The sequence below is a fragment of the Platalea leucorodia genome (genome assembly GCF_965183815.1).
Source record: "Platalea leucorodia genome assembly, chromosome: Z".
NCBI classification, from domain to species: Eukaryota; Metazoa; Chordata; class Aves; order Pelecaniformes; family Threskiornithidae; genus Platalea; species Platalea leucorodia.
In genome coordinates, this window is record NC_138858.1 from 147704 (window position 1) to 171515 (window position 23812).

At 40.6% G+C, this 23812-nt stretch overlaps 2 protein-coding genes across 2 annotated transcripts in view; both read left to right on the forward strand.

Moving 5' to 3' along the window:
• On the forward strand, positions 1–23199 carry LOC309602657 (protein ERGIC-53-like; the record flags this gene model as incomplete). The annotated part of the gene is made up of 13 exons (XM_082336418.1): positions 1–217; positions 1724–1878; positions 1970–2077; positions 5349–5410; positions 6132–6231; positions 10701–10824; positions 11213–11271; positions 11897–12029; positions 13687–13880; positions 14009–14079; positions 20456–20609; positions 21348–21469; positions 23091–23199. 13 exons carry the CDS (start codon positions 1–3, stop codon positions 23125–23127), a joined length of 1536 nt encoding a protein of 511 aa, XP_082192544.1. The 3' UTR covers positions 23128–23199.
• Positions 21449–23812, forward strand: part of LOC309602658 (complexin-4-like) — a 23028-nt gene continuing 20664 nt past the window's right edge. The window contains exons 1-2 of the mRNA XM_082336419.1: positions 21449–21469; positions 23091–23159. Coding sequence (XP_082192545.1) covers positions 23127–23159 — 33 coding nt within the window. The 5' untranslated portion in view covers positions 21449–21469; positions 23091–23126. The remainder of the gene's footprint in view (positions 21470–23090; positions 23160–23812) is intronic.

Sequence of the window (23812 nt, forward strand, 5' to 3'; positions counted from 1 at the left end):
ATGGCGGCGCGCGCGCAGCGGGGTGGCCCGGCGGCGGCCCTCCTTGCCGCTGCCCTGCTCGCCCTCGGCCGCCTGCCGCTCGCCCTCGGGCAGGCGGTGGCGGCGGAAGGCTCGGCGGCGGCTATGCCGCACCGCCGCTTTGAGTACAAGTACAGCTTCAAGGGGCCGCACCTGGTGCAGGCGGATGGGACGGTGCCGTTCTGGGTGCACACGGGCAGTAAGTGCGGGCGGGGGGCGGCGGCGCCGCCGTGCGAGGGGGGCCGGGCCGCGCCGTGGTCCTGCCGTGCGGGCAGCTGCGGCCGGCCCCGCGGGGGGCGCGTAATCCTTGTTACCGGAGGAAAAGGTGCGGGAAGGGGCCGCCACAGGCCGTGGCCGGGGAGCTGAGGGGCGCGGCGACGGTGGCCGGGGCCGGCGGGACCGGTCAGCCTCGGCTGGGTGCCGGGGGCCGTCAGGGCACCGGGTGAAAGCGGCGGGAGCGCTTGCGGCCGGCAGCTGCCGAAAGGGAGAGGAGCCGCACCGGCCGCCCGCGCCGCCCCGGCCCCCCGCGGCGGCCGCCCCCCTCGGCGGAGCCCTGCGGCGGGCGGGGCGGGCCGGGAGCGCCCCCGGGGCCGTGCCCGCCGGCTTCCACGTGGCTCCACGGGGAGAGGGGAGAGGGACCGGCGGCGGCAGAGCGCGTGCGGGTGCTCCCCGCCTCCGTGACGCCCGCGCGAGGTTCCCTGCGGCCTTGCGCGCGCTGCGTAGCGCTGTTGCCGTGAGGAGGGGGCTGCGGGCGGCGCCGAGCTCTTCGTCGTGGTGATGTCGCCTCGCGTCGGCCTCCCGCCTCTGCGGCGCGCCTGAGGCGGCCCCGGCGCTCCTGCGCGGCGGGCAGTCCCCGGGAGCTGCACGTTACGGAAGCCTGAGGTGGAAGCTGTGCCTTGGCAAAATGCGACTTTATTGAATGTAGTTTATGCGGTTTACGTGTCTTCTGCAGTACGGGTTAAGGATTTGATGGTAGGCATCTAGTCTGCTGTAAGTCCCCCCCGCCTCGAGAGATGTATTGATATTTACTGTACGTAAGGGTCTACCTTAATATAGTTCCTCTGCAGTAACTTCTGCTGTGTTTTTATTTTTTGACAGACTTTAGTTTATTTTGGTTAATTCACGAGTGTTAATTTTTGACTCTTGTTTGACATTATGCTACAAGTGACATGAAGGAAACTATCTGTAGATGAGATTTTTTTTAGACAGATAATCACAAAAATAAATGTTATTTAATACAAGTGAATGAATCTGTCTCTCTAAATATATGCCTATTCTTTTAAACTATTAAGCCAGAAAATTAGAACATCTGTTTTTAAAAAGCAGAACAGAAATCCGTGATTTGTGAAAAGTCATGTGGGATACAGCAGAAACCTAAACCTGACTTTTAATTAAATTTAGTACTTACCTTAACAGCAAGACCAGTGTTCTATTTTAGTTGTGTGTTGTGGTCCCAAATGGAAGGTGATTAAGTCTGCTGTAAGGCACTAGTAATCAAATTGTTGAAAGTAGAGGTGTGGGGGTTTGGTTTTCTCCTTCCCCTATCAAGAGGTTGAGTACTCTGCTAAAAAGTTATCTTGAAAACTGTTCTCTAGTTGAGGAGACCAGAAAACTTTGTGAATTTAGAGGATTTGTTAATTGGCTGGTTAAGCACTTGCAATACTTTTTCTTCCATATACTCAGTGTTGGTTCCTTTCCTTTCTAGATGCCATACCAAGTGCAGATCAGATTCGTATAACAACATCTTTGAAAAGCCAAAGAGGATCAGTGTGGACAAAAAACAAGTCAGTATTTGAATATTGGGAAGTCGAAGTGACCTTTCGAGTTACAGGAAGAGGCCGCATTGGAGCTGATGGATTGGTATTAAGAATTTGATCTAACTGAAAAAAAAAATAGTTGTGCTTTAAATGGTGACTCTTGACTTATGACTCTTATGTGCTTCCTGTAATAGGCCATCTGGTTTACAGAAGAGCAAGGCTTGGAAGGTCCTGTTTTTGGGGCAGCTGATAAATGGAATGGTGTTGGAATTTTCTTTGATTCGTTTGACAATGATGGAAAGGTTAGTCAGAAGCAAACTCTTCTAGCAAAGATTATTAACTAATTTCCTGCCTGTTTTGTACATATAACTTTGTGGAAAAAAATAGAATGTTATTTTCCTACTCTCTCCCCCTTCACTTCAAAGGGATGAATTAAAATAGTCAAGTTCCCCTTATAGATTTTTTTACTAGACTTTCACACATTTTTTTCTTTTTAAGCTTGAAAATTGAAGCATAACACACAATGAATCTCCACTGAACATTGGTTCATGTGTTAGGTTTGGAAGGAAAATGCCATGTCCGTATGTACAAGCTAAAATTTGGAATGTCCACGCACAGTTTGAAATGTTGATATATCTCAATATGTGTGCTTCGGAAGAGGCGTATTGTACCACAATATGACACTGTGGAAACACAAATTTCTATGTCTCCCTTCAGAGGTGCTCTTTTTCTTGCAACAAATCTGCCTTGAGTAGTTTGGCAGCAAGAATTCTGTACCAGATGCGGGTGACAGTTGCTGTTTTGAATTTCCAGTTTTCCAGTCCAGAATGATCCTGGGAAACTTTAACAATGCATAGTAGGTCTGCTTTGCTTCTTTTGCTTTTCCTGCACTACTTTGGCTTGCTTTTAGATGTTTTAGATATATTTTTGTACGTGTACAAGTTTTTTTTCCTACAGATGGCCTTTGATACACAGCAAACTTCATCATGTATAAAAGTTGAAAGACTGAAGGTGACGTTTATGTTTCTGATCTTCAAAGACAAGACATAGAATTAGAGTATTGTTCAACTTCTTAAGAACTTTTAAATCCTTTTTTTTCCCCCCCTTTTTTTTCTGACTTCTGGCATGAATATGGACACTGGTGTAGTTTAGCTGGCTGAAGATGCCATCTATCAAAAATTGCACGTGCACAACAGTGTTTGCCAGAACTTTGTGGTGTGAAACCCTTTTTTTAGAAAGTGATGATGTGTCACTTCTAGTCAAAACAAAAGTCTTTGTCATGCCGTTATTGGTCTGACATGTCTTAAATACTGGAGTTTGTAAGACTGTTTTTAATGACAACCTGTTACTTTCTTCATTCCCAGTATGGAGAAATTGTTCTTGGTGCTGTTTTAGTGTGTTCACTGGAAGATGTTGTGCTGTAACTGTTCCTCAGCCTAATATGCTAGCATCCAGAAGTCGACTTCATCTAGTACTGCCAACTCAAAGCACCTTGATTTAAAAACTGCAAAGCCTTTTTTCTCCTCCTTCTAAGGCTGTAGGTTATACTAGAGTTGAATTTTTATTTCTCTGTGGAAGTAGTGACGATCTTTTTAAAAAGAGAAATAAATTTCATAGCTCTGAACACCTGAAATTGTAAGAGCCACACTAAATGTCGCAAGAGCTTACAGCACATCTTCCTCCTGACCTTTGGAGACAAAAAAATTGAGAAGTTATTCCCCACTATCTTTCAAGTTCTTCTGTGTGCTTGCATCCAGACAAAATCCCCAGCAGAAACTGGACTGCCCATCGACCATTAGCATTGAATACTTTTGTTAGTAGCTGTCTACTGTACTCTAAAACAGATTAGCCTTGGGTTGCATTCATGTGTGCTTTGAAATTTAACTGTTTGTACACACTTTGTGCAGAATATATGCAAGTATGCATGAACTAATTCAATATTACTGTCGTTAAAGTGAAATAAACAGTAAGAAGATGACATTAAAGTATTCCAGTGGTACTGAGCTGGTAATACTGATGTTGAAGCAATTAAGCTGACCAAACTCCATTGCTGAGAAGTAGAAACACTGGTGTTTTTCTGTATACTAGTGTACTGTTTTGTTGTCACAAGCTGTGTGGTGAAGGAAACGAAACAGATAGTTTGGTTGTAGTGCTGTTTGTTTTTATTTTTTTTAAGACAAAGGACCACCCTACCCCACCACTGTGAATCGAGAAGGACATTATTTTGTGAATTCTTGAAATCTGAGTCTTGTTTTCTTTTCTTAAGAGCTGGTAATCTGTCTAGTGGGACAGTATATTCCTTTATGTTATGGTTTAATCCCAGTAGGCAGCTAAGCATCACACAGTTGCTTGCTCACTCCCCCATGTTGGGATGGGGGAGAGAATCAGAAGGGTAGAAGTGAGAAAACTCATGGGTTGACATAAAGACAGTTTAATAGGTAAAGCAAAAGCTGCGCATGCAAGCAAAGCAAACCAAGGAATTCATTCACTCCTTCCCATCAGCAGGCAGGTGTTCAGCCATCTCCAGGCAAGCAGGGCTCCATCATGCATAGCAATGACTTGGGAAGACAAATGCCATAACTCTGAATGTCCCCCTTTCCTCCTTCCCCCAGCTTTTATTGCTGAGCGTGATGCCATATGATCTGGGATATCCTTTGGTCAGCTGGGGTCAGCTGTCCCGGCTGTGTCCCCTCAGAACTCCTTGTGCCCCCCAGCCTGCTCGCTGGTGGGTGACTGTGAGAAGCAGAAAAGGCCTTGAGGCTGTGTAAGCAATAACTAAAACATCACTGTGTTATCAACACTGTTCTCATCATAAATCAAAAACATAGCCCCATACAAGCTACTATGAAGAAATTTAACTCTATCCCAGCCAAAACCAGTACACTTTAGGAGATGGTGCATTGAAATGTTGAAGGGGGAGGGAAGATTAACGCTGAAATCTTGTGTTCTTGTAAAAACTGGAGTTCACTTCATAAACTCCTGGAGGCAACCAGAATAGCACTGTAAATCTGTTCTGCCATTATCGTTTTAGCTTGTTCTCGTCCCCTAGCAATTTAAATAACCGGGGCTGTGTTCAATAGTTTGTTTAGTCTCTGACAGATAGCTCCTGAGGTTTTTCTAATGACTGTGACGAGTAGTAGGATGTCAACATAGTATCTGTTTGGATGTTTTTCCCAGTGTTATGTAGCCAAAGTTGGATGTACGAAGTCATCTGTTAGTTTTAAAATCTCTGTCTTCGCTACATATGAATTTCTCCTATCTGTGGCTTTTATATTTCTGTGTATGTGAAATGATGGTAATTGGTAGTATATCCAGGAACTTAATTTGTGTGGTGTTTTTTTACCCCTAACTATGCAAAGAATGTAGCAGTCTCTTGCAAAGCATGCAGCATGACACAGTGCTACTCAGTCATTTTGCTTATGTAATCCTGAAGTACAGAAAGAATAAAAACACCTGTGGTGTATCTGTAGTGTAGTGACTCTAGGTGCTTTATTGCAGAAAAGTAACATCCCTGATAGCCTATGTTTCACTTCGAATTAAACTGTTCTATTTGTTTGCTATTTCTTTTTCTAGAAAAACAATCCTGGAGTGATTGTTGTAGGCAACAATGGAAAACTTCTGTATGACCATCAGAAGTAAGTTTATTTTCAGTGTTAATGACAAATGTTTGCTTTTGAATGATGAAATCTTGCATGAAACTCTTTGAGAAACATAAAGGTTTCTTTCATATGAAACTTTGTTGTTTCCTTTATATTTGAAGTTTTCTGTTTGTTAAAACACTGTTTTGGCAGTAACAACACAGAAATTGGCAACTGATTGATATTTAAATGGAATATGTCCTTTGGGATGGGTAAACTCAGATAAACGGAGGTACAGACTTTTTACCTATTCATTACTGATGGATATCGTCCACACACAGCTAATAACTGACAAAAGTGACTAACTGAAAGCTAATTGCCTGCTATTAAATTAATTGGTTTAATTTTGATTTCTGATTGTTTATTGTCAACAGCACAATCGACATCTTTTTGGACTCTCTGACAAGAGAGGTGTCTAGCTTAGTTGGTGCAGTCCGGACTATAGCTTATTTCCATCTCAGTTCACTGGTGCAGGAATATATCGTAGAAGCAAATGGATTTCCCCATTACTGCATTCTGTCTATGTTGTGTCCTGTGTAAAGCACCTAGTACTGTTGATCCCAGACTTCAGAAAAGCTCAGTACAGTTGTGTGACAGCTTTTGAAAAACTTGCGTATTGAAAAACTATCATGATGTTGCTTAGTGATACATTGATGCTTTTTTGTCTTAGCTGATAAATCATAAGATATAGTTTTATGCAAGTTGTCTTCTTGCATAGTGATGGTTCCACGCAAGCATTGGCATCCTGTCAGAGGGACTTCCGTAACAAGCCCTACCCTGTTCGAGTAAAGATAACATACTACCAAAAAACATTGACTGTAAGTACTCTGAAATAACATAATTACTCATATTTCTTAGCTTTTTAAGTGTGAGATTGTTGCAACTATTTGAACACCCAAAGAGGCCATATGTTAATTCCAGTATTCTTGAAAATGTTGATCTCGGTAGCAGAAGTTGAAAGGAGGTGCAGTATGTTCAAGCGCTAGACAAGTTCTTTTAGCTACATTAGTGCATGTGTAGTTTCCTGAGCTGACTCAGCAGGTACTGCTGATTTTTCTGATATTACTTAGGAGTCAGTCATGCTAACGTACTCTTATGTGCTCAGACCCTTCTGTTGCGTTTGACTTGCCTGTAGAGGTGTTCCAAAGCCACCATCTGTTCCTCAGCTTCCAAGTGGTTGAGCAGCTCCTTAATTTGAACGGTATTTCTCAAGCTGATCTGAGAGCTGCGGAGTGTTTTGTAGCTGATTGTGAGAGGTTCTTGAAACGTCACTAAAAAACCGAAGCTCGCTCTTTGACAGTAGATTTCAATTTGCTACTTCAGGCTTCCCACCTCCAACAAATAGTGAGGCTTTGAAGATTAAAGGCAATAGAAAACTACTGGTATAAGGGAGTCTTCAAGACTTCTTAAATACTATTCAGATGACTGTGAATTCCTTCTCAAGAAGGAGAGAAAGATACTAATGTGGTGTCAGGTTGCAACAGCTATGAAGTGTGTGTTTCTTGGCTTCTGATTTCTTCTGAAAAGGTGCTACTCGTCGGTATTAGCCATAAAACACGCAGCTGTCATTTTGTAGTAAAAGTTTCTCTAAAAGTAAACATGAATGCACCTAAAAGAGGGTGGACCTTGTACTGTGTTGTAATAGTAAAAGCTGTCTGTTACTCTTGAATGAAAATTAAATTTCAGACTCCAAGGCTGCTCTCTTTTTGAATGTGACTGGTCCCTGATGCCTTATCTAGGAACTCCTCTGGTCCAAATGTTGCTGCTAATCTTAGCAGTTCTGCAAATGCATCTGTGGAGGAAGAGAGAATCTCTCTAAGCTTAGAATCAACCTAAGAACAGTAAGGGATGACCCTTCTAGATCAGACCAAAAATTTGTGTTGCCCAGAACCTTATCGGGATGTGTACTTTTGATAGACTGTCCTTTAATGATCCCTGAGTTAGAGATTTCTTGAACCAGAGGTGATATTATTACGCCATGATCAGTTTTATAATGGAATAGGATAATTCCATTTGGAAGGGACCTACAACGATCATCTAGTCCAACCGCTTGGCCACTTCAGGCCTGACCAAATGTTAAAACATATTATTGAAGGCATTGTCCAAATGCCTCTTAAACACTGACAGCCATGGGGCATCGACCACCTCTCTAGAAGCCTGTTCCAGTGTTTGACCACACTCTTGGTAAAGAAATGCTTCATGTCCAGTCTAAACCTCCCCTGGTGCAGCTTTGAACCATTCCCCCACGTCCTATCACTGAATCCCAGGAAGAAGAGATCAGCACCTCCCTCCCCATGTCCCCTCCTCAGGAAGCTGCAGAGAGCCATGAGGTCGCCCCTCATCCTCCTTTTCTCCAAACAAGGCAAACCTGGAGTCCTCGGCTGCTCCTCAGAGGACATACCTTCCAGCCCTGTCACCAGCTTTGTTGCCCTTCTTGGCATTCAAGTACACATTCAAGTACCTGAACATCCTTTTTAAAATTGTGGGGCGCACAGTACTCAGGGTGAGGCTGCACCAACACTAAATACAGTGGGATAATCACCTCTCTTGACTGGCTGGTTATACTATGTTTAATGCACCCCAGGATGCGGTTTGCCCTCTTGGCTGCCAGGGCACACTGCTGACTCGTATCGAGCCTACTGTCAACCAGCACCCCCAGATCCCTTTCTCCAGGGCTGCTCTCCAGCCACTCCTTTCCCAATTTATACTTGTGTCCAGCATTACTTCGTCCCAGGTGCAGAATCCAACATTTGTTCTTGTCTAATTTCATGCCATTGATGATTGCCCAGTGCTCCAATCTATCTAGGTCCCTCTGCAAGGCCTCTTGTCCCTTGGGTCAATGGCACCTCCTGGTTTAGCATCGTCAGCAAACTTACTAAGGGCGCGTTCAACTGCTGCATGCAGATCATTGATAAAAATGTTGAATGGCACTGGCCCTAGGATTGAGCCCTGAGGAACGCCACTGGTGACTGGTTGCCAGCCGGATGTAGCCGCATTCACTGCAGCCCTTTGAGCCCTGCCATTCAGGCAGTTCTTCACCCAGTGCGCTGTGAACCTGCTCGTCTCACAGTTGGACAGCTTGTTCAGGAGGATGCTGTGAGGGACAGTATCAAAAGCCTTACTGAAATCCAGAAGAACTACATCCACCATCTTCCGTTCATCTACTAGGTGGATGACCTTATGGTAGGATATCAAATTAGTTAGACAGGGCTTTCCCTTCGTGAACCCATGTTGACTGTGTGTGATGATTGCATTGTTCTTTAGATGCCTTTCAGTAGCACCCAGTATGACCTTCTCCATCATTTTTCCAGGCACTGAGGTTAGACTAACAGGTCCATAGTTTCCTGGATCTTCCCTCATGCTCTTGTAAATTGGAATAATGTTGGCTAGCTTCCAGTCAGTGGGGACCTCCCCAGACTCCCAAGACCTTTGGTAGATGATTGAGAGGGGTCCTGCTGTAATGTCCACTAGCTCCTTCAGTACTCTGGGATGAATCCCATCCGGGCCCATGGACTTGTGAACGTTCAGCTGATAGAGCTGGTCCCTTATAACTTCAGTGTCCACAAATGGGAAGTCACTGCTCCCACAGCTGTGGTCCTCCAGCTCAGACAACTGGGCAGCCCAAGGTCTATCAGTATTAGTACAGACTAAGGCAAGAAAAGAGTTGAATGCCTCCGTCTTTTCTTCATCCCTATTTGTCAGGTGACCATCTTCAACAAGTGTTGGTCCAATGTTTTCCTTGGACCTCCTCTTGCTATTAACATACTTAAAAAAGCCTTTTTTGTTGTCAGACACAACACTGGCTGGTTTCAGCTCTTGTTGAGCTTTGGCCTTTTGTGTCTTCTCCCTGCATACGTGAACCACAGCTCTGTAATCTTCCTGTGAAGCCTGACCTTGCTTCCAGAGATCACACAGTTCTTTTTCCTCTTGAGTTCCAAGAGGAGTTCCCTGTTCAGCCAAGCTGGTTGTCTGTCCTGGTTGCTTGACTTTTGACACAATGAGGTTGCCTGCTCCTATGCAAGGTTCTCCTAAAAAGGTGGTTCTTAAAAACTGACCAACACTCATGGACCCCTAAGCCCTCAAAAGCAGTTTCTCAGGGAACTCTGGTAACTAGCTTAAAGTTTGCTTTCTTGAAATCCAGGGTAACAACTCTGCTGACCTTTTTTTCCTCATTACACCAAAAATGTTTAAATCTACCATTTTGTGATCACTGTGGCCAAAACAGCCACCTACCATCACACCTCCCATGAGTCCTCCTCTATTCACAAACACATCTAGGAGGAAATCTTTCCTAGTTGGCTCACTGAGTACTTGTGCTGAGAAATTATCTCCATCTTCAGGAATTTCCCAGACTTGCTTGTCACAGCAGTATGGTACTCCCAGTTGATGTCTGGAAAGTTGAAATCTCCCATAAAGACAAGGACTACTGATCGAGAGATAATAACTCATCCAGAGATAATAACTCATCAGTGCTGTCATCCTGGCTGGGTGATCAATAGTGGATGCCCACAACGACATCTGCTTTGTTTTCCATCCCCCTAATCCTCACCCAGAGGCTCTCAACCACATCATCTCTAACTGTAAGGGCTGTACAGTCAAACCTCTCCCTTACATACAGTGCGACGCCTCCACCTTGCCTGCCCTGCCTATCTCTCCTCAACAGCCTATAGCCCTCCATCCCAGCACTCCAGTTGTGGGACTCATTTGACCAAGTCTCACTGATACCAGTGACATCATAGCTCTGGGAACGGACCAATGCTTCCAGTTCGTCCTGTTTTGTTTCTTTTACTGTGTGTGTTGGTGTACAAGCATTTCAGATGTGCTCCTAAGCCCTCAGTGCTCCCTGGAACAGCGTAAATGCTCCCATTAGCATCCTCGGGTGGTGCCATGCCATCCCTTGGCTTACCTTGATCTCTCCTGATGGTATCCCTTCCCCCCATGTGTTCCTTTCCATGCACTAATTTGTCTTGCTGCTTCTTATAACTGAAATGAATAAATTTTTATGTGTGTCTGAATTCTATGTGGTATGTCCTCTTAGGTGATGAATAGAAAATGTTGAATTTTGTTCATGCTGAACTTTGAATCAGGCCTTTTCTTCCTTTTTAAAATAGAAAGCTTATGCATTTCTTTGTAAAAAGTGTCTTTCAGAAAAGAAATAGGTTTTCGTTTCTAGTATCAGCTGCTGAATTACCTGATAAGTTGTATTTGTTACCATTACTGTAAACTGACAAAGCAATTAACACAAATAGCTTTATGTGGTAAAAATTGCAAGCGTTTATCCTTTTAGGTATTAATTAACAATGGCTTCACTCCGGATAAAGAAGACTATGAATTTTGTGTGAAAGTGGAAGATATGGTGTTGCCATCACAAGGATATTTTGGAATATCTGCAGCAACAGGGGGACTTGCAGGTAGCAAATGTTAGAAATTGTGACAAATTGTGTGGGGCCTTGCAGGGTTTGCAAGAGTGTGTGGTGGTTTTTTGTTTTGTTTTTTACTGATAGTGTTGATCCATTATACCACTTTTTGACCATGATAATGTAATTCGTCCTCTCCCATTCCCAAATTACTTATATGCTTAGGCCTTTTCCTGGCTAGAGCAGAAGGACTTTCAATTTGTCCTGACAAAGACAATGTGCAGTCTCATTTCCCACTGCATAAACTCTTGGGAGGACTTTGGGAGGATGCTGTTGCCTGAAGATCCTTTGCAAGTGCAAGGTTGACTTGGGAAATACCAGGATTTGTAATGTGTAGCAGTAGCAATTAACAGTGGTTTTTTCTTTTGTTTGTTGAATACAGATGATCACGATGTCCTGTCTTTTCTGACCTTCCAGTTGACTGAGCCTGGGAAGGAACTAGTAAGCATCTTTATGCATAATTAGTAAAGTATGTTATTGTATATGTTTTATATGTAGCACCAGATTATGGCATTTCCTCTGAAGTCATATTTGGCATCCCTGTTTCAGGGTTTTGGCAGGTAGCTGTACTGTCATCTGTTTTAGAAAAATTAGACTAATACTGTAATGTTTCGGTAATATTTTAATTAACATTTTCAAGACCAGAATTCTTGAAGCAACACTGAATCAACAAAAATCCTGATGTTAGATCAAAACATGCAGAGAAAACAAACTAAAAAGTACACTTTGTTTGGAAAGTGGACAAATAATCTGTTCTTGCTTTCAACTTCCTATACCTCTAGAACACTAGAAGTAACAGCATCTATCCTTGTAAAACTTGATTTCTTTTTAATCACAGAAAGTACGCATGTATCAGGAGAAAGCTGTGGGTCTCCATAGGAATGTCTGGTTTCTCACTTCAACTTAATATATTAATGTGCTCCACTAATTGTGTTATGTCTTCAAATCTGAAATCTGAACAGCCTTGCTGGAGATTAAGTTGTATAGGAGTGGTAGAGAACATGAAAAAAACTTCTCTCCCCCTGTGTGTGTGTCGTCTCCCCCCCCCTTTGATAATGTTTTAAAGCCAACACCAGATGCAGAAATTCCTCAAAAAGATAAAGAGAAGTATCAAGAAGAGTTTGAACACTTTCAACAAGAATTGGATAAAAAGAAAGAAGAATTTCAAAAGGAACATCCTGATGTGCAAGGACAGCCAGGCAAGTTATTTAAGCAATTTTTCAGTTGTCAAGGAAAAGTTTGCTTTCTCGGATATTCAAAACTAGGGCCTGATACTCTGACTGATCTTACTAAGCTCCTACTGATGTTATTTACTTTATTTAAGAATCTTCCATCTTTTGTTTGTAAAGTATTTTCTGAAATATAAAGTCCCTTATAAAGTCCCTTTTGTGATGCCTGGCTTGAGAACAAAACGAACGGAAACATGATGGGAACGATGAGAATCTGTATGGAACAGTAGAAGGGAGAGAAGGTCATGGATCCCTCTGTAAAGTGATGATTAAGGAAGCATGGCCTTTTTGGTTATTTGAAAATATATTTGAGAGGTCATCTTTTTGGTCTGTTTCTGCACATTCATAACAAACATTTTTTTTTTTCCCATCTTGTTTTATGGATGGTTATTAAAGATGGGCTAGTGGATGTGCTGGAACATGTGCTTACTTGGAAAAGCTTTTTAATGCTTGGCTAATATTGGATGTGTGTTGAGTTCTGTCAATTTCAGCACCACAACATTAGCAGGCATTCAGTGTTGGTATTTGGGTTGACTAATAACCAAATTTCCAGCTTGATGTTGTTAAAAACTGTGGCCTTTACTTACATTTTAAGTTATTGATAAGAAATTTGACTGGGTAAGGCAGAATTGCCCTTTCCACTATCAATACCACTCATCTGCAGCTCTCAGCAAGCATTGGTTTAAAGATATTTCAGACTGAACAGCATTTTTCCACTGATTTCAAATGATAGTTAATTTAGGAAAATTATAATTATGACTCTTGCCCACTTTTTTGAATGTTTAGCCAAAGTGCTTTGACTTTGTTCTGCTATGGAGCATGGTGGGAGTTTTGTTTGTTCGCTGGGTTGAGTTTTTTAAAAATTTTTTTTTAGAGCTGAACAAAAAAGAATCTGCTTATTTGAAAATATAATGGAAGCCAGTCTATTTCTTAGTTTTGTGGATTGAATTAGCTGTATTTGAACGCACACATATCAGGGATGTACTTCAGGCATCTAGACCTGAAATTTCAGGTTGTCATCTTTTTTTTAGACAGTGATAAGTTATGACTGTTCTAAAGGTCCTACACCATTTTAACTTTATCTGTGTTTTTGAAATATTGTCCAGCCTTCCACTGATAAGAAATAATCTTTTTGCCACAGAGTCTTTTGGACTTTCTTCTTTCTGATGTTGTCGAAGCTGCGGAGGAACTCGCTCAAAATGTGCAGTCACTTCTCTATTTCAAGCTACTTTTTAAAGCTTACTTTTTCTAAAAAGTAGCTGTTATTTAATACCTGCAAATATCTTCTGAAAGCTCGTTGGTAATACAATGCTAGCTTATGCAAACATAGCTGCCTCCTAATAACAACAGCATCCTGTTTCTATTTTATGTTGTACATTACCCAAGTATTGAAATAGGAAGTCTAAGATGGAGTCTCGGTTTGAATGTGTGGTTGTCTCTGTTCAGTTGTTCTGATCCCATTTGGGTAGCCTTTGCCATGGCAATGGTGATAAACAAACGCCAAATGTATAAAATTATGGGAGAAAAGTATATCCAGTGGAAACTTTAAGGGTGCAAGGGAAATGATACAATGCAACTTACGAGGAATGCATATATGTAAGAACTACCTGTGCTTTTTCCTTATCAGCGGATGATCTCTTTGAAACTGTAAGCGATCGTGAACTGAGGCAAATCTTTGAGGGGCAGAATCGAATTCATCTTGAAATCAAACAGCTTAATAGACAATTGGACATGATTCTGGATGAGCAGAGGAGATACGTCTCTGCAGTCACAGATGAGATTGCTAAAAGAGGAGCTGGTTTTCCAGGTCAACAAGGACAGGTAAATAAAAAAAAAAAAAAAAACAAACCCACCGTGATTGGTAGCTCAGCCTAATTTCAGCAGCATGATCAATTTGCTTTTTCCAAGATATGTTGATCTTTTTCTCTCCCTCCCCCACTCCCTGCCAGGTTTCCCAGCAAGAGATTGAGACAGTTGTGAAAACTCAAGAAGAGGTCGTTAGACAAATAAATGAAATAAGGTAAATGCTTCCTAAATGTTAAGGCTGTGTTTTGAATTTTATATTATTTTCCACTTTTTAAATCCTGTTAATTATTTCAGTAGGAGAATATTGAGAAACTTGAACTTTCTCTGTGTCAGTTCCTTAGTGATGACTCTCTACATATGTTTAATTTCTATAATAAAGTAAGTTCATGTCCCTAGGGTGGCTAAGCCCCCTAATTTGCCTCTTTTTTTTATCATGAGATTCCACTTCAGCAGGTCAGTCCAGTCCCTCTAAAGCTAATCAATTTCTGCTAATGTGATAACCTGCCACCTCATGGAAATTTGTTGCTCTGATTTTGGAGTATTGATAACAACATGAGCTTTCGATTTATAGCTAGTGAACCTAAAAAAAAACGTGTATTGGAGTATCTTGTCCATATACTCAGTCTACTCCTGATATAATGATTATATGAGCTTATTATATGTTATTATGAATAAAATCTATAATATTATATTTAGATCATAGAATCGTTTAGGTTAAAAAAGACCCTTAAGATCATCAAGTCCAACTGTTAACCTATCACTGCCCAGTCCACCACTAAACCATGTCCCTAAGCACCACATCTCCCCGGCTTTTAAATACTCCCAGGGATGGGGACTCAACCCCTTCCCTGGGCAGCCTGTGCCAGTGCCTGACTGCCCTTTCAGTGAAGAAATTTTTCCTGATATCCAACCTAAACCTTCCCTGTCTCAACTTGAGGGCATTTCCTCTAGTCCTATCGCTTGTTCCTTGGAAGAAGAGACCGACTCCCCCGGCTCCAGCCTCCTTTCAGGCAGTTGCAGAGAGCGATGAGGGCTCCCCTCAGCCTCCTCTTCTCCAGGCTGAGCCCCCCCAGCTCCCCCAGCCGCTCCTCCCCAGCCTTGTGCTCCAGCCCCTGCCCCAGCCTCGCTGCCCTGCTCTGGCCACGCTCCAGCCCCTCCATGGCCGCCTTGGGGTGCGGGGCCCAGCGCTGAGCACAGCATTCGAGGGGCGGCCTCACCAGTGCCCAGCACAGGGGGACCATCCCTGCCCTGCTCCTGCTGGCCACATTATTTCTGATACAAGCTGGGGTACTATTGGCCTTGGCCACCTGGGCACACTGCTGGCTCATGTTCAGCCGGCTGTCGACCAACACCCCCAGGTCCTTTTCCACCGGACAGCTCTCCAGCCATTCTTCCCCAAGCCTGTAGCGTTGGATAATATTACACGAGATATGTTTGAGGTTTTGTTCAGTGTAAACGACCTATAAAGGCATGTAGGTAATTCTGAGTAGTTCTCTACAAATGAAAATGGAAGTGCATGTAATAAGAGTTGTTGAGATTTATTGCTTAGTCTTCTAATTATTTTTGTTTTTTTTAAAGTAGCTCACTTCTTTCTTCAATATAGACATATATTTTATCTTTGGGTTTTTTTCTCTAATTTTGCTGTGACTGCCTAAAGCTCATACGTTGATTATTGCTCCATAGTGGTCTGTTAGTGTTACTGGTTTGTATATCACAAAAAGTATTTACAGTTTTATGTCAAGTCTTTCAGAATTCCACTGTGTACAAGCCTTGGAGAGACTTTTTTTTTTTTTTTTCCCATTGTAGATTAACTTTTTTTATCAGTAGGGGTAGTGTTAGGCCTTGAGAGAGCATTGCTTCTCGATGGCAGTTGAAACAAGGGCCAGATCTGGAAAATATTTAATGTCCTCTTTTGTCCTGAACTTTGAAAAATAAGGGGACAAAAAGTGCCGTTTCCACAGCTCTGCACCTGTGAAGGAGTAACTCCATCAGTACAGCCAGGGGACTGATCAGCTGGAAAGCAGTTTTGCAAAAAAGAACTTGGGAGTCGTGGTGGACAAGAAGTTGGACATTGGACAGCAATGCACCCTTGCAGGAAAGACATCATACAGCAGCATCCCAGGCTGTGTTATGCAGAGCATTGCCAGTGGGTCAAGGGAGAGGATTATCCCTCTCTATTCAGCACTGGTGACACCACACCTGGAGTCCTGTGTCCAGTCCTGGGCACCCCAGTGCAAAAGAGACATGGACATACTGGAGGGAGTCAAGTGAAGGATCATGAACATGATTAAAGGGTTGGAGCATTTGTTGTGCAAGGAGAGGCTGAGGGAGCTGGGATTGTATAGCCTGGAGAAAAAGCTTGGGGGTGTCTTATCAATGGGTATAAATACCTGATTTTGGAGGTGGTGAGGGCAATAGCGACAGAGCCAGACTCTTCGCACTGGTACCCAGTGACAGAATGAAGGGCAACGGGCACAAACTGAAATACAGGAAATTCTATGTAGACATAAGAAAAGAAACTTGTGAGGGTGGTTGAACACTGGAATATGTTGGTTGCTCAGGAAGGTTTTGCAGTCTCCATCCTTGGAGATACTGGAAACCCAATTGTGACTGAAAATTCCTTGGTTTGTTAGGTGCTAAGACATACTGTCTGACGGCACTGGGGGGGGACGGACACTCTAATATTAAATTACTGTCACTTGTGTAGTGAAGACAGAAATGTGTTGGTTTTTTTTCCACGTGCCAATGTATTGTGTAGACTGTTTTAGTAACCTTGTCCCCATTTCTTGTAGGTTAGAGACAAATGGGAAAAAATTTTTAGAATCTCCTGTGATAGGAGTACCTGTTTGTTCTTTACGCATGGGCCACATGCTCTTACTTAAACAATATTTTGTTATTCAAAGGGTGTGAATATTTTATGGTCCAATTTTTATTTACTGTGTGAAAACCAGGCCTATCAACTGATGTATCAATGTCTTTTGTAGCAAAAGATAATCACATTCAAGGAGACTTTGACAGTTACAGACCTGTTTTCTTGCCTGGGTGAATTTAGTTGTGTGGGAATCTTGGATAACTTTTTGGAATCTTAACTGTACTACATTAAGACTCCTGGAGTGGGGGGGTTTGTTTGGTTGGTTTGGGTTTTTTTTGTCAGAGAACTCTCTGCCAGTTAACTTTCCCAGGGAACTTCTGTGTCTGCAGGGACACTTGCAAGTTCCCAAGTGATTAATAATTTTGCTTTTTAAGATGCAGTTTTTAAAATCGATTGAGAGGTATGCTGTACCTTTTCAAACTATGTTACCAAATGAAGTAAAAATCTTATCTTGGAGACGCTATACTGCTAAAATGGATTTGAGAAAATTCCTATGTTTGATAGGGATGTCTGTGTACTGCTTCTAAGACGTTTTACAATTGCTGTCTTTAGCAGGACTGTCTTTAAGTTGGTTTAACCCTTCATTTATAGTAGTTAATACATTCCTTACCTTGGGCTTAAAAAAAGGAGAAAAACAATTCCTACAATTTGATGTTGTAGCGTATCAGCAGTTGTGTTTTTTTTCCTGTATTAGTTCAAGGGCAGCTCTTGTGATTTATCTAAGTAGGTCAGTTTTTTGTAGAATGAAGATTAGAGTGCTTCCATTTTTGCACTTGTTCTTCCACGAAAGCTTTTATGTTAATATTCTTGACAAATCTTTATACCTTGCAAGTAAATTAGATTTTCTTGTTAACATTGGCAGTCTGCCCTTTTAGTGACTACTTATTAGGTATGAGTTTGCGTAACATCATCTTAATATTTTTCTTAGATTAAAGAAATGCTTTATTTATAGATAGAAATGAACAGCCCGCTGTTGCATTGCTGGTCATCCCGGAGGAAAAGGACTTACTGTCTAAGTAATTTTCTTGTCAAGATTTGTGGATTTCTTAATCGTCTGATTACAGAAGAATCTTGCATGTCCATACAATAGAAACTATCAGCATGGTATTGTTCATGCAAAAGTAAATGTACAATAAATTTGATATAGACCATGTCCATTTAGGGAAGTTATTTTGCTTTTAACAAACAGTGGATCAGTCTGGGGGATGGTGGGTGTGCAGATTTCTGTTAATTACGTAGGGATGGTGGTATTAGGAGGGAGAGGAACAGAATGAGTGTCACACATGTTCTAGCACTGAAAGTAGTGGGGCAAGGTAAACAATGTGATGGATGTGGATAGACAGAATTACTATCAGCATTTATTAGGCCGTGGTCATGATGGTGGTTGCATGGGTTTGCATGGGTTATTTAAGAAAAAAAATCTTCCGGTGAAAAGTTTACTTCTAAAATAGGTTATTATAACATTAATTCAAAGTACAGGTAAATATTAATCAATTTACTTTAAATAATCTATACAATGACAATACAAAAATATAAAATAATTTCTGGATAATGTATATGCTAATTTAAGTTAGGACAGATGAGGGTTTTTTTGCATTCATTTTGTATGTATAAGTTCCAAACCAGAAATGTAGAATGAGAGAAGGTGAGAGCTTCTTTGATTAGTTTTGTTTGCAGTGGCTGGCTTTTGGTAACTCCTTTGATAACTTTGCAATATTAAAAATGAGTTTATTGAGGTAAACATTGAGAGTTTTGCAGAAGTCCATGGCTAACTTCATCTGGCCTAGAGTATAGTACATTATCTGGAATAACAGGAAATGTAGCTGTGGAAAGTGATGGATCTTCTAACATGTGCTGGAAGTGGGATTGAGCTTTTACAAAGACGACAGGAAAGGGTGAATTCTTGGATATTTTTGTTACTGGAAGTGAAAAGAATTTTTTTTGGTTATGTGGAAAGTATGCAGAATACTGGTAGTCTAGTATGTTAAGCTGACTTGTGTGTTAAAGTGATATTTTTAAGAAAAACAGGTAGTCTTCAGTTTGAAGAAAAGTATATTGTTAATCCAGCATTTAGTAGGGGCTGTAATTACTAAATGCCTCTTTGTTCAAGTGGTGTATCTGCAATTGGATATAATTGTGTAGATTAATTTAGTGTGTGGCTTTGACTTAGTATGTAGCTGCTTCAAGTAGTTTAAACATGCTGCATAGTTCTTATAATGGAGTGAAAGCTGCTCTAACGCTAATATAGCATATCTATGCTTGCAATTTTTACTCCTGGAGAGTTGTCATAGTGCCTTGGAATAGATGTGTACCTTACTAGTTTTTTCTTTTCTCCTGTTTTATTTTTAGTTCTGTGGTTTTTGAGTTTTAATGGCAGGAAGAACAACTGATGCAAAGCTAAAAGATGGGCAACATCTTTATGAAGACTATTCGTAAACATTTAAGTTTTGATGCTTAACTTGCCATTTTCACAATGAATATGAGCCATTTAAAAATCAGTAATATAATTTTGTATAACACTCTAGAAATATGGTTATACATTGTTGTTGCGAGTTTACTCAATGGATAGTATTCAAGCCACTTTTGGGTTTTTTTTTGGTTTTTTTTTTGTTTTGTTTTGTTTTTTTTCTTATGTGAAAGTTACAATTGGAAGTGTTCAAGGCCAGGTTGGATGGGGCTTTGAGCAACTTGATCTAGTGAAAGATGTCCCTGCCCATGGCAGGGGGGTTGAACCAGATGATCTTCAAAGGTCCCTTCCAACCCAAACTATTCTATGATACTATGATAAATTGCTGACCACTGTACAAAGAGTTAGGATTTTACCTTGAAGGCATCAAAGTAAGCTCTCATCTGAACAAAATGTAAAGTTTTAAGTAAATTAAAAAGAAATCCAAAGACATACATTTTGATTGTTTATTCTGTTAATAATGAAGAGATTAACATTCACATGATAAATATTTTAGCTGCAGAATAATCCTCTTTGCAACTGAAAAGAGACATCACAGTAGGGGAAAATTATATAAACATATTGATTAGAGATTAAATATTTTTCTCTCATTGACTAGTTTACCTCAAACAGAATTAGTTATGGAACCTCAACTTTTTACGGATTTAATTTGATTTGTTGTAGAAGCAAAATGAATTCACATGAAGACAATATTAAGTATTATGACAACGCATATGGGAAATGAGTTTCTCGTATAAATGATAATCATGAAACAAGGATGTATCTAAATCTTTTCTTATCCCTAAAGCCTCTTCTTTATTTTTATTTCTTACATGACTGCGTTTATTTATTTATTTTTCAAACAGCTTTTGGTTTTCTTCAAAGATTGCATTAAACTCTGCTTATCCTAAAGCCTTGGCAAGAGCCTCAGATAAAACATTTGTTTTAGACTTCATCAGTCAGGCAAAGCAGATGTCTAGCAATAGAATATTTGCCAGATCTTGTTTTCAGCATGACTTTGGGAGATGGTGCACTGCACAAATCGAAACTGTCTGTGGAATTTGATATTTAAAAAAAAAAAAAAAAAATCTTAGTTTGATTAAGGAATTATTTCCTGATAGGTATTCTTGGAAGCTAGAAAAAATATTTTCTGCCTTTTGGGGCAACTGTGTATTTCAAATTAATTTTAATGGACTAAAAGGTGTCCAGAATTTGCTGTTGTAGAAAAGCTGTTCTGTGCTGAAAGATGTTTTCTTGTTTGTCTTGTTTCAGAAATTCCATGGCTGATGCTCTGAGGTTGATCAGTGGAGCTCAACATCCTGGCTCTGCTGCAGGAGTCTATGAAACAACTCAGCACTTCAATGACATCAAAGAACACCTTCATGTAGTAAAGAGGGACATTGAGCATTTAGTACAACGAAATATGGTAATTTATGTGCTGCTAGTGTAAAGCATGACTGTAGTGCTTCTTTATTTGGCTGTTAGTGAAAAGCTAGGAAGAGCCAGCATGCAATTTACAGAGCAATTAATCCTTCATTAAGCTGCTTCGCTAAAACTGCACTGCCTTGACCTAACTGCATGATCTGTGTCTTGATGAGAAGTTTTGCACAAAGAGCATGATTTTTAGTCTAATTTCCTGTGGAAACAAGGTCAAGCACTTCGGTTTTCTGGGTGCTTTTTTTGTGTTTGTCCCCCTACTTAACAGTTCTATACAGAGGAGATTCTCTACTGCTTCTGCACAGAAGGGAGAGCTTTCATCAGGGGAAACTTGGGCAGGCTCCGCTCAAGGTCTCTACGTGTGAAAGATGACTGCGTTCACATTCAGGAGCACCTTAGTTTAGCCTAGGGAGCAATTAAGCTGAATTAGCTTATGATCCTATAGAAGGTTCTTGATTTCTGGGTTAATTTACCAAAGATTTATTCTTTCCCCTATAACTCTCAAATTAACATCAGTCAGTTTATCTGAGAAACATAAAGGTGGAAGAGGAAAGTGAGACGGGGAGTAAGATTATGATTTTTCAGAGTGGTGTCATTTCTGTTTTCTGCTTGTGTTTGATTTTTAGATCATGTTGCAAAGACCTTGTTTTGTTTCTGACATATAACAGTCTTTTGATGGCATGTCCTGTTTGCTCTTTTCTCAAGTATTGTTTTTCTTGGTTTTTAGCCATCTAGTGAGAAATCAAAGTGTCCAGACTTGCCACCGTTTCCATCATGCTTATCTACAATGCACTTCTTCATATTTGTAGCAGTGCAAACAGTGTTATTCATTGGTTATATCATGTATAGGTAAGTATGTTTAAAGGCAACAGGGAAAATTATTTTAGAACTTCTGACTGGAAATGCTATTGCAGTGGTATGATTATGTTAATCTTCTTTAAAACAAGCAATCATTCAGATTGGAAGAGACCTTGGGAGGTCTCTAGTTCAATCTTCTGCCCAAAGCAGGGTCGACACTGAATTCAGACCAGGTTGCTTAGTGTTTAGACTGGTCAGGTCTTAAAAACCTCTAAGAATGGAAAATTTACCACTGTTACGGACCCCACTGGAAATGTTTAATTATCATAATCAAGTTTGTTTTATTCTCCCCCCACCTGCACAGTATATCTACTGGGAACCTGCCCTGTTGTGTCTCTTTTTTATAATGTTAATCTCTGTAAAACTCTCCCTGTCTCCTCAATAACATCTTGTGGGTATTAGAAACCTGCTGTTAGACCTTTTGAAGCCTTCTTTTGTCCGGGATGAACAAGCCCAGTTCCCTTCCTCTCTTCTCTTGAAGCATGTGCTTCAGCTCTTGACCACCATCCTTGTGGTCCTCTGTTGGATTTACTGAAATTTATTAATACCTTAACAAAATCTGATGTGATTTTTTTTTTTTTTTTTTTAATGTGTACCTACAAGCTACTTATCCCATCTTACAAATTCCTCAGTGAACTTTTTTACAATACATATCCCTTCATCCCTCTCCTACATGTGATATTGATAGTGTACGGAATTCTTCTCCACCTACCCCCGCCCCACCCCTCCCTAAACTAGTTGGGATGTTTTCTCTTTTCTCTTCCTCCTCTTTGTAATCTCATCATGATCAAATTAAATTTGCGTTGTTGGAAAGGAAAACCTATTGAGAGTAAGGACTTATTTCCTTCTCACATAGACTAATCAGGATAAGGAGTAGGGACCAAAATAGCTGCATTGCCCTGCAAAGAGGAAATGCTGTTTGCTACCTGTGTGGAAGGATAACTAGTATTAATACAAGACCAGTGCTGCTGATGGCACTAACTTTTATTGTGTGTCTGCTTCTCTACAAAGTGGAGAGAGTGCATTTCTTATGTATGTCATGTTATGCCATCAGCTGGAAAGATGGCTTCCAAGACAAATGTGGAGCTGGTCCCCTCCAGTTCTTTTTGATGCCCTTGTAATTTTAGTATCTGTTTGTGGCTGATCCACAGTATCTGTATCCACTAAGAAAATAAATATGTTCTGTGCCAGAGAAAAGGAAATCCCATTTCAAGTAGATTCTTTCACTGCTTAGTTGCATGTGTTTCCTTTTCTATGCTGATCTTTAGGCCAATCAGATACTGAGAAGCTTTAGAAAATTTTAGTTAAAGTATTTTAAAAATCAGTTCATATGTTCTTTCACAGTTTCTGGCTGCTGTCCAGAATGTTTTGTTTCCTTCTCTATCTGATGCAAAATTGGAACTATAGTGATGCTACCAATGTCTTTGTAAATAGAAAAAATTATATCCTATTTTTGTGATATGACTTATGTTTGATTTCCCTAAGTCTCTGTTGACATGGAATGGAATCTTTTAATCCTCAAATAATTGAAATATTTATTTATTTATTTAAACCAGTTAGCTAGTTTTATAGTATAAGTATTTAATGAACTCTCTTCTGCTTTTTCTTTCAGGAGTCAACAAGAAGCAGCAGCCAAAAAGTTCTTTTGATGACCCGTTCCTTTTGTGTGTACATAACAGCAGTATGTATGCACAGAAAATTATACACTTCTGTAAATGAGGGAAATTTTAGTATTTGATATACTTCAATATTGTAAATTATTGAATTTTGTTAAACAAAATGAGTTCTCATTTGAACTGTTAATGCTGAAGTTAAAAACAGACTGGGGAGCAGTGGAGCAAATGCTAGATAGGGGAAGACTGCGGACCCTATCTAAGTCTATGCTTTCAGCTAACTTTCTCATAAATACTAGAAGGCAAATGTTGTATTCCTCCTCTTTTGTTAAGATTCCAGGGGAGGGAATTGAAACACCCAGGTTTGGTTGTTGTTCATAATGAGAATTGCAGATGGATGATTTGTACAGAAAGCTTGCCACTAAGTGTCCTGACATATCAGTTTAAAAAAACAAAAGCAAGCAAACAAAACAAACAACCAAAACACAAACAACTGCTCTTCTATTTTTTTGGAGGGGGTGAAAATTTGTTATAAACATTTCATTTCTTTACCACTTGGATTTAACAGTTTAAGAATTCTTTAGTTAATTCTAACTCTTCATGAAATATAGATTTATGCACTTTTTAATATGTGGACACAAAGACAGGCCTTTAACAGTTTGACTGTTGATACCTGATATGGAAAACAAACTATACAGAACCAGCAAATAAAGGCTTATCT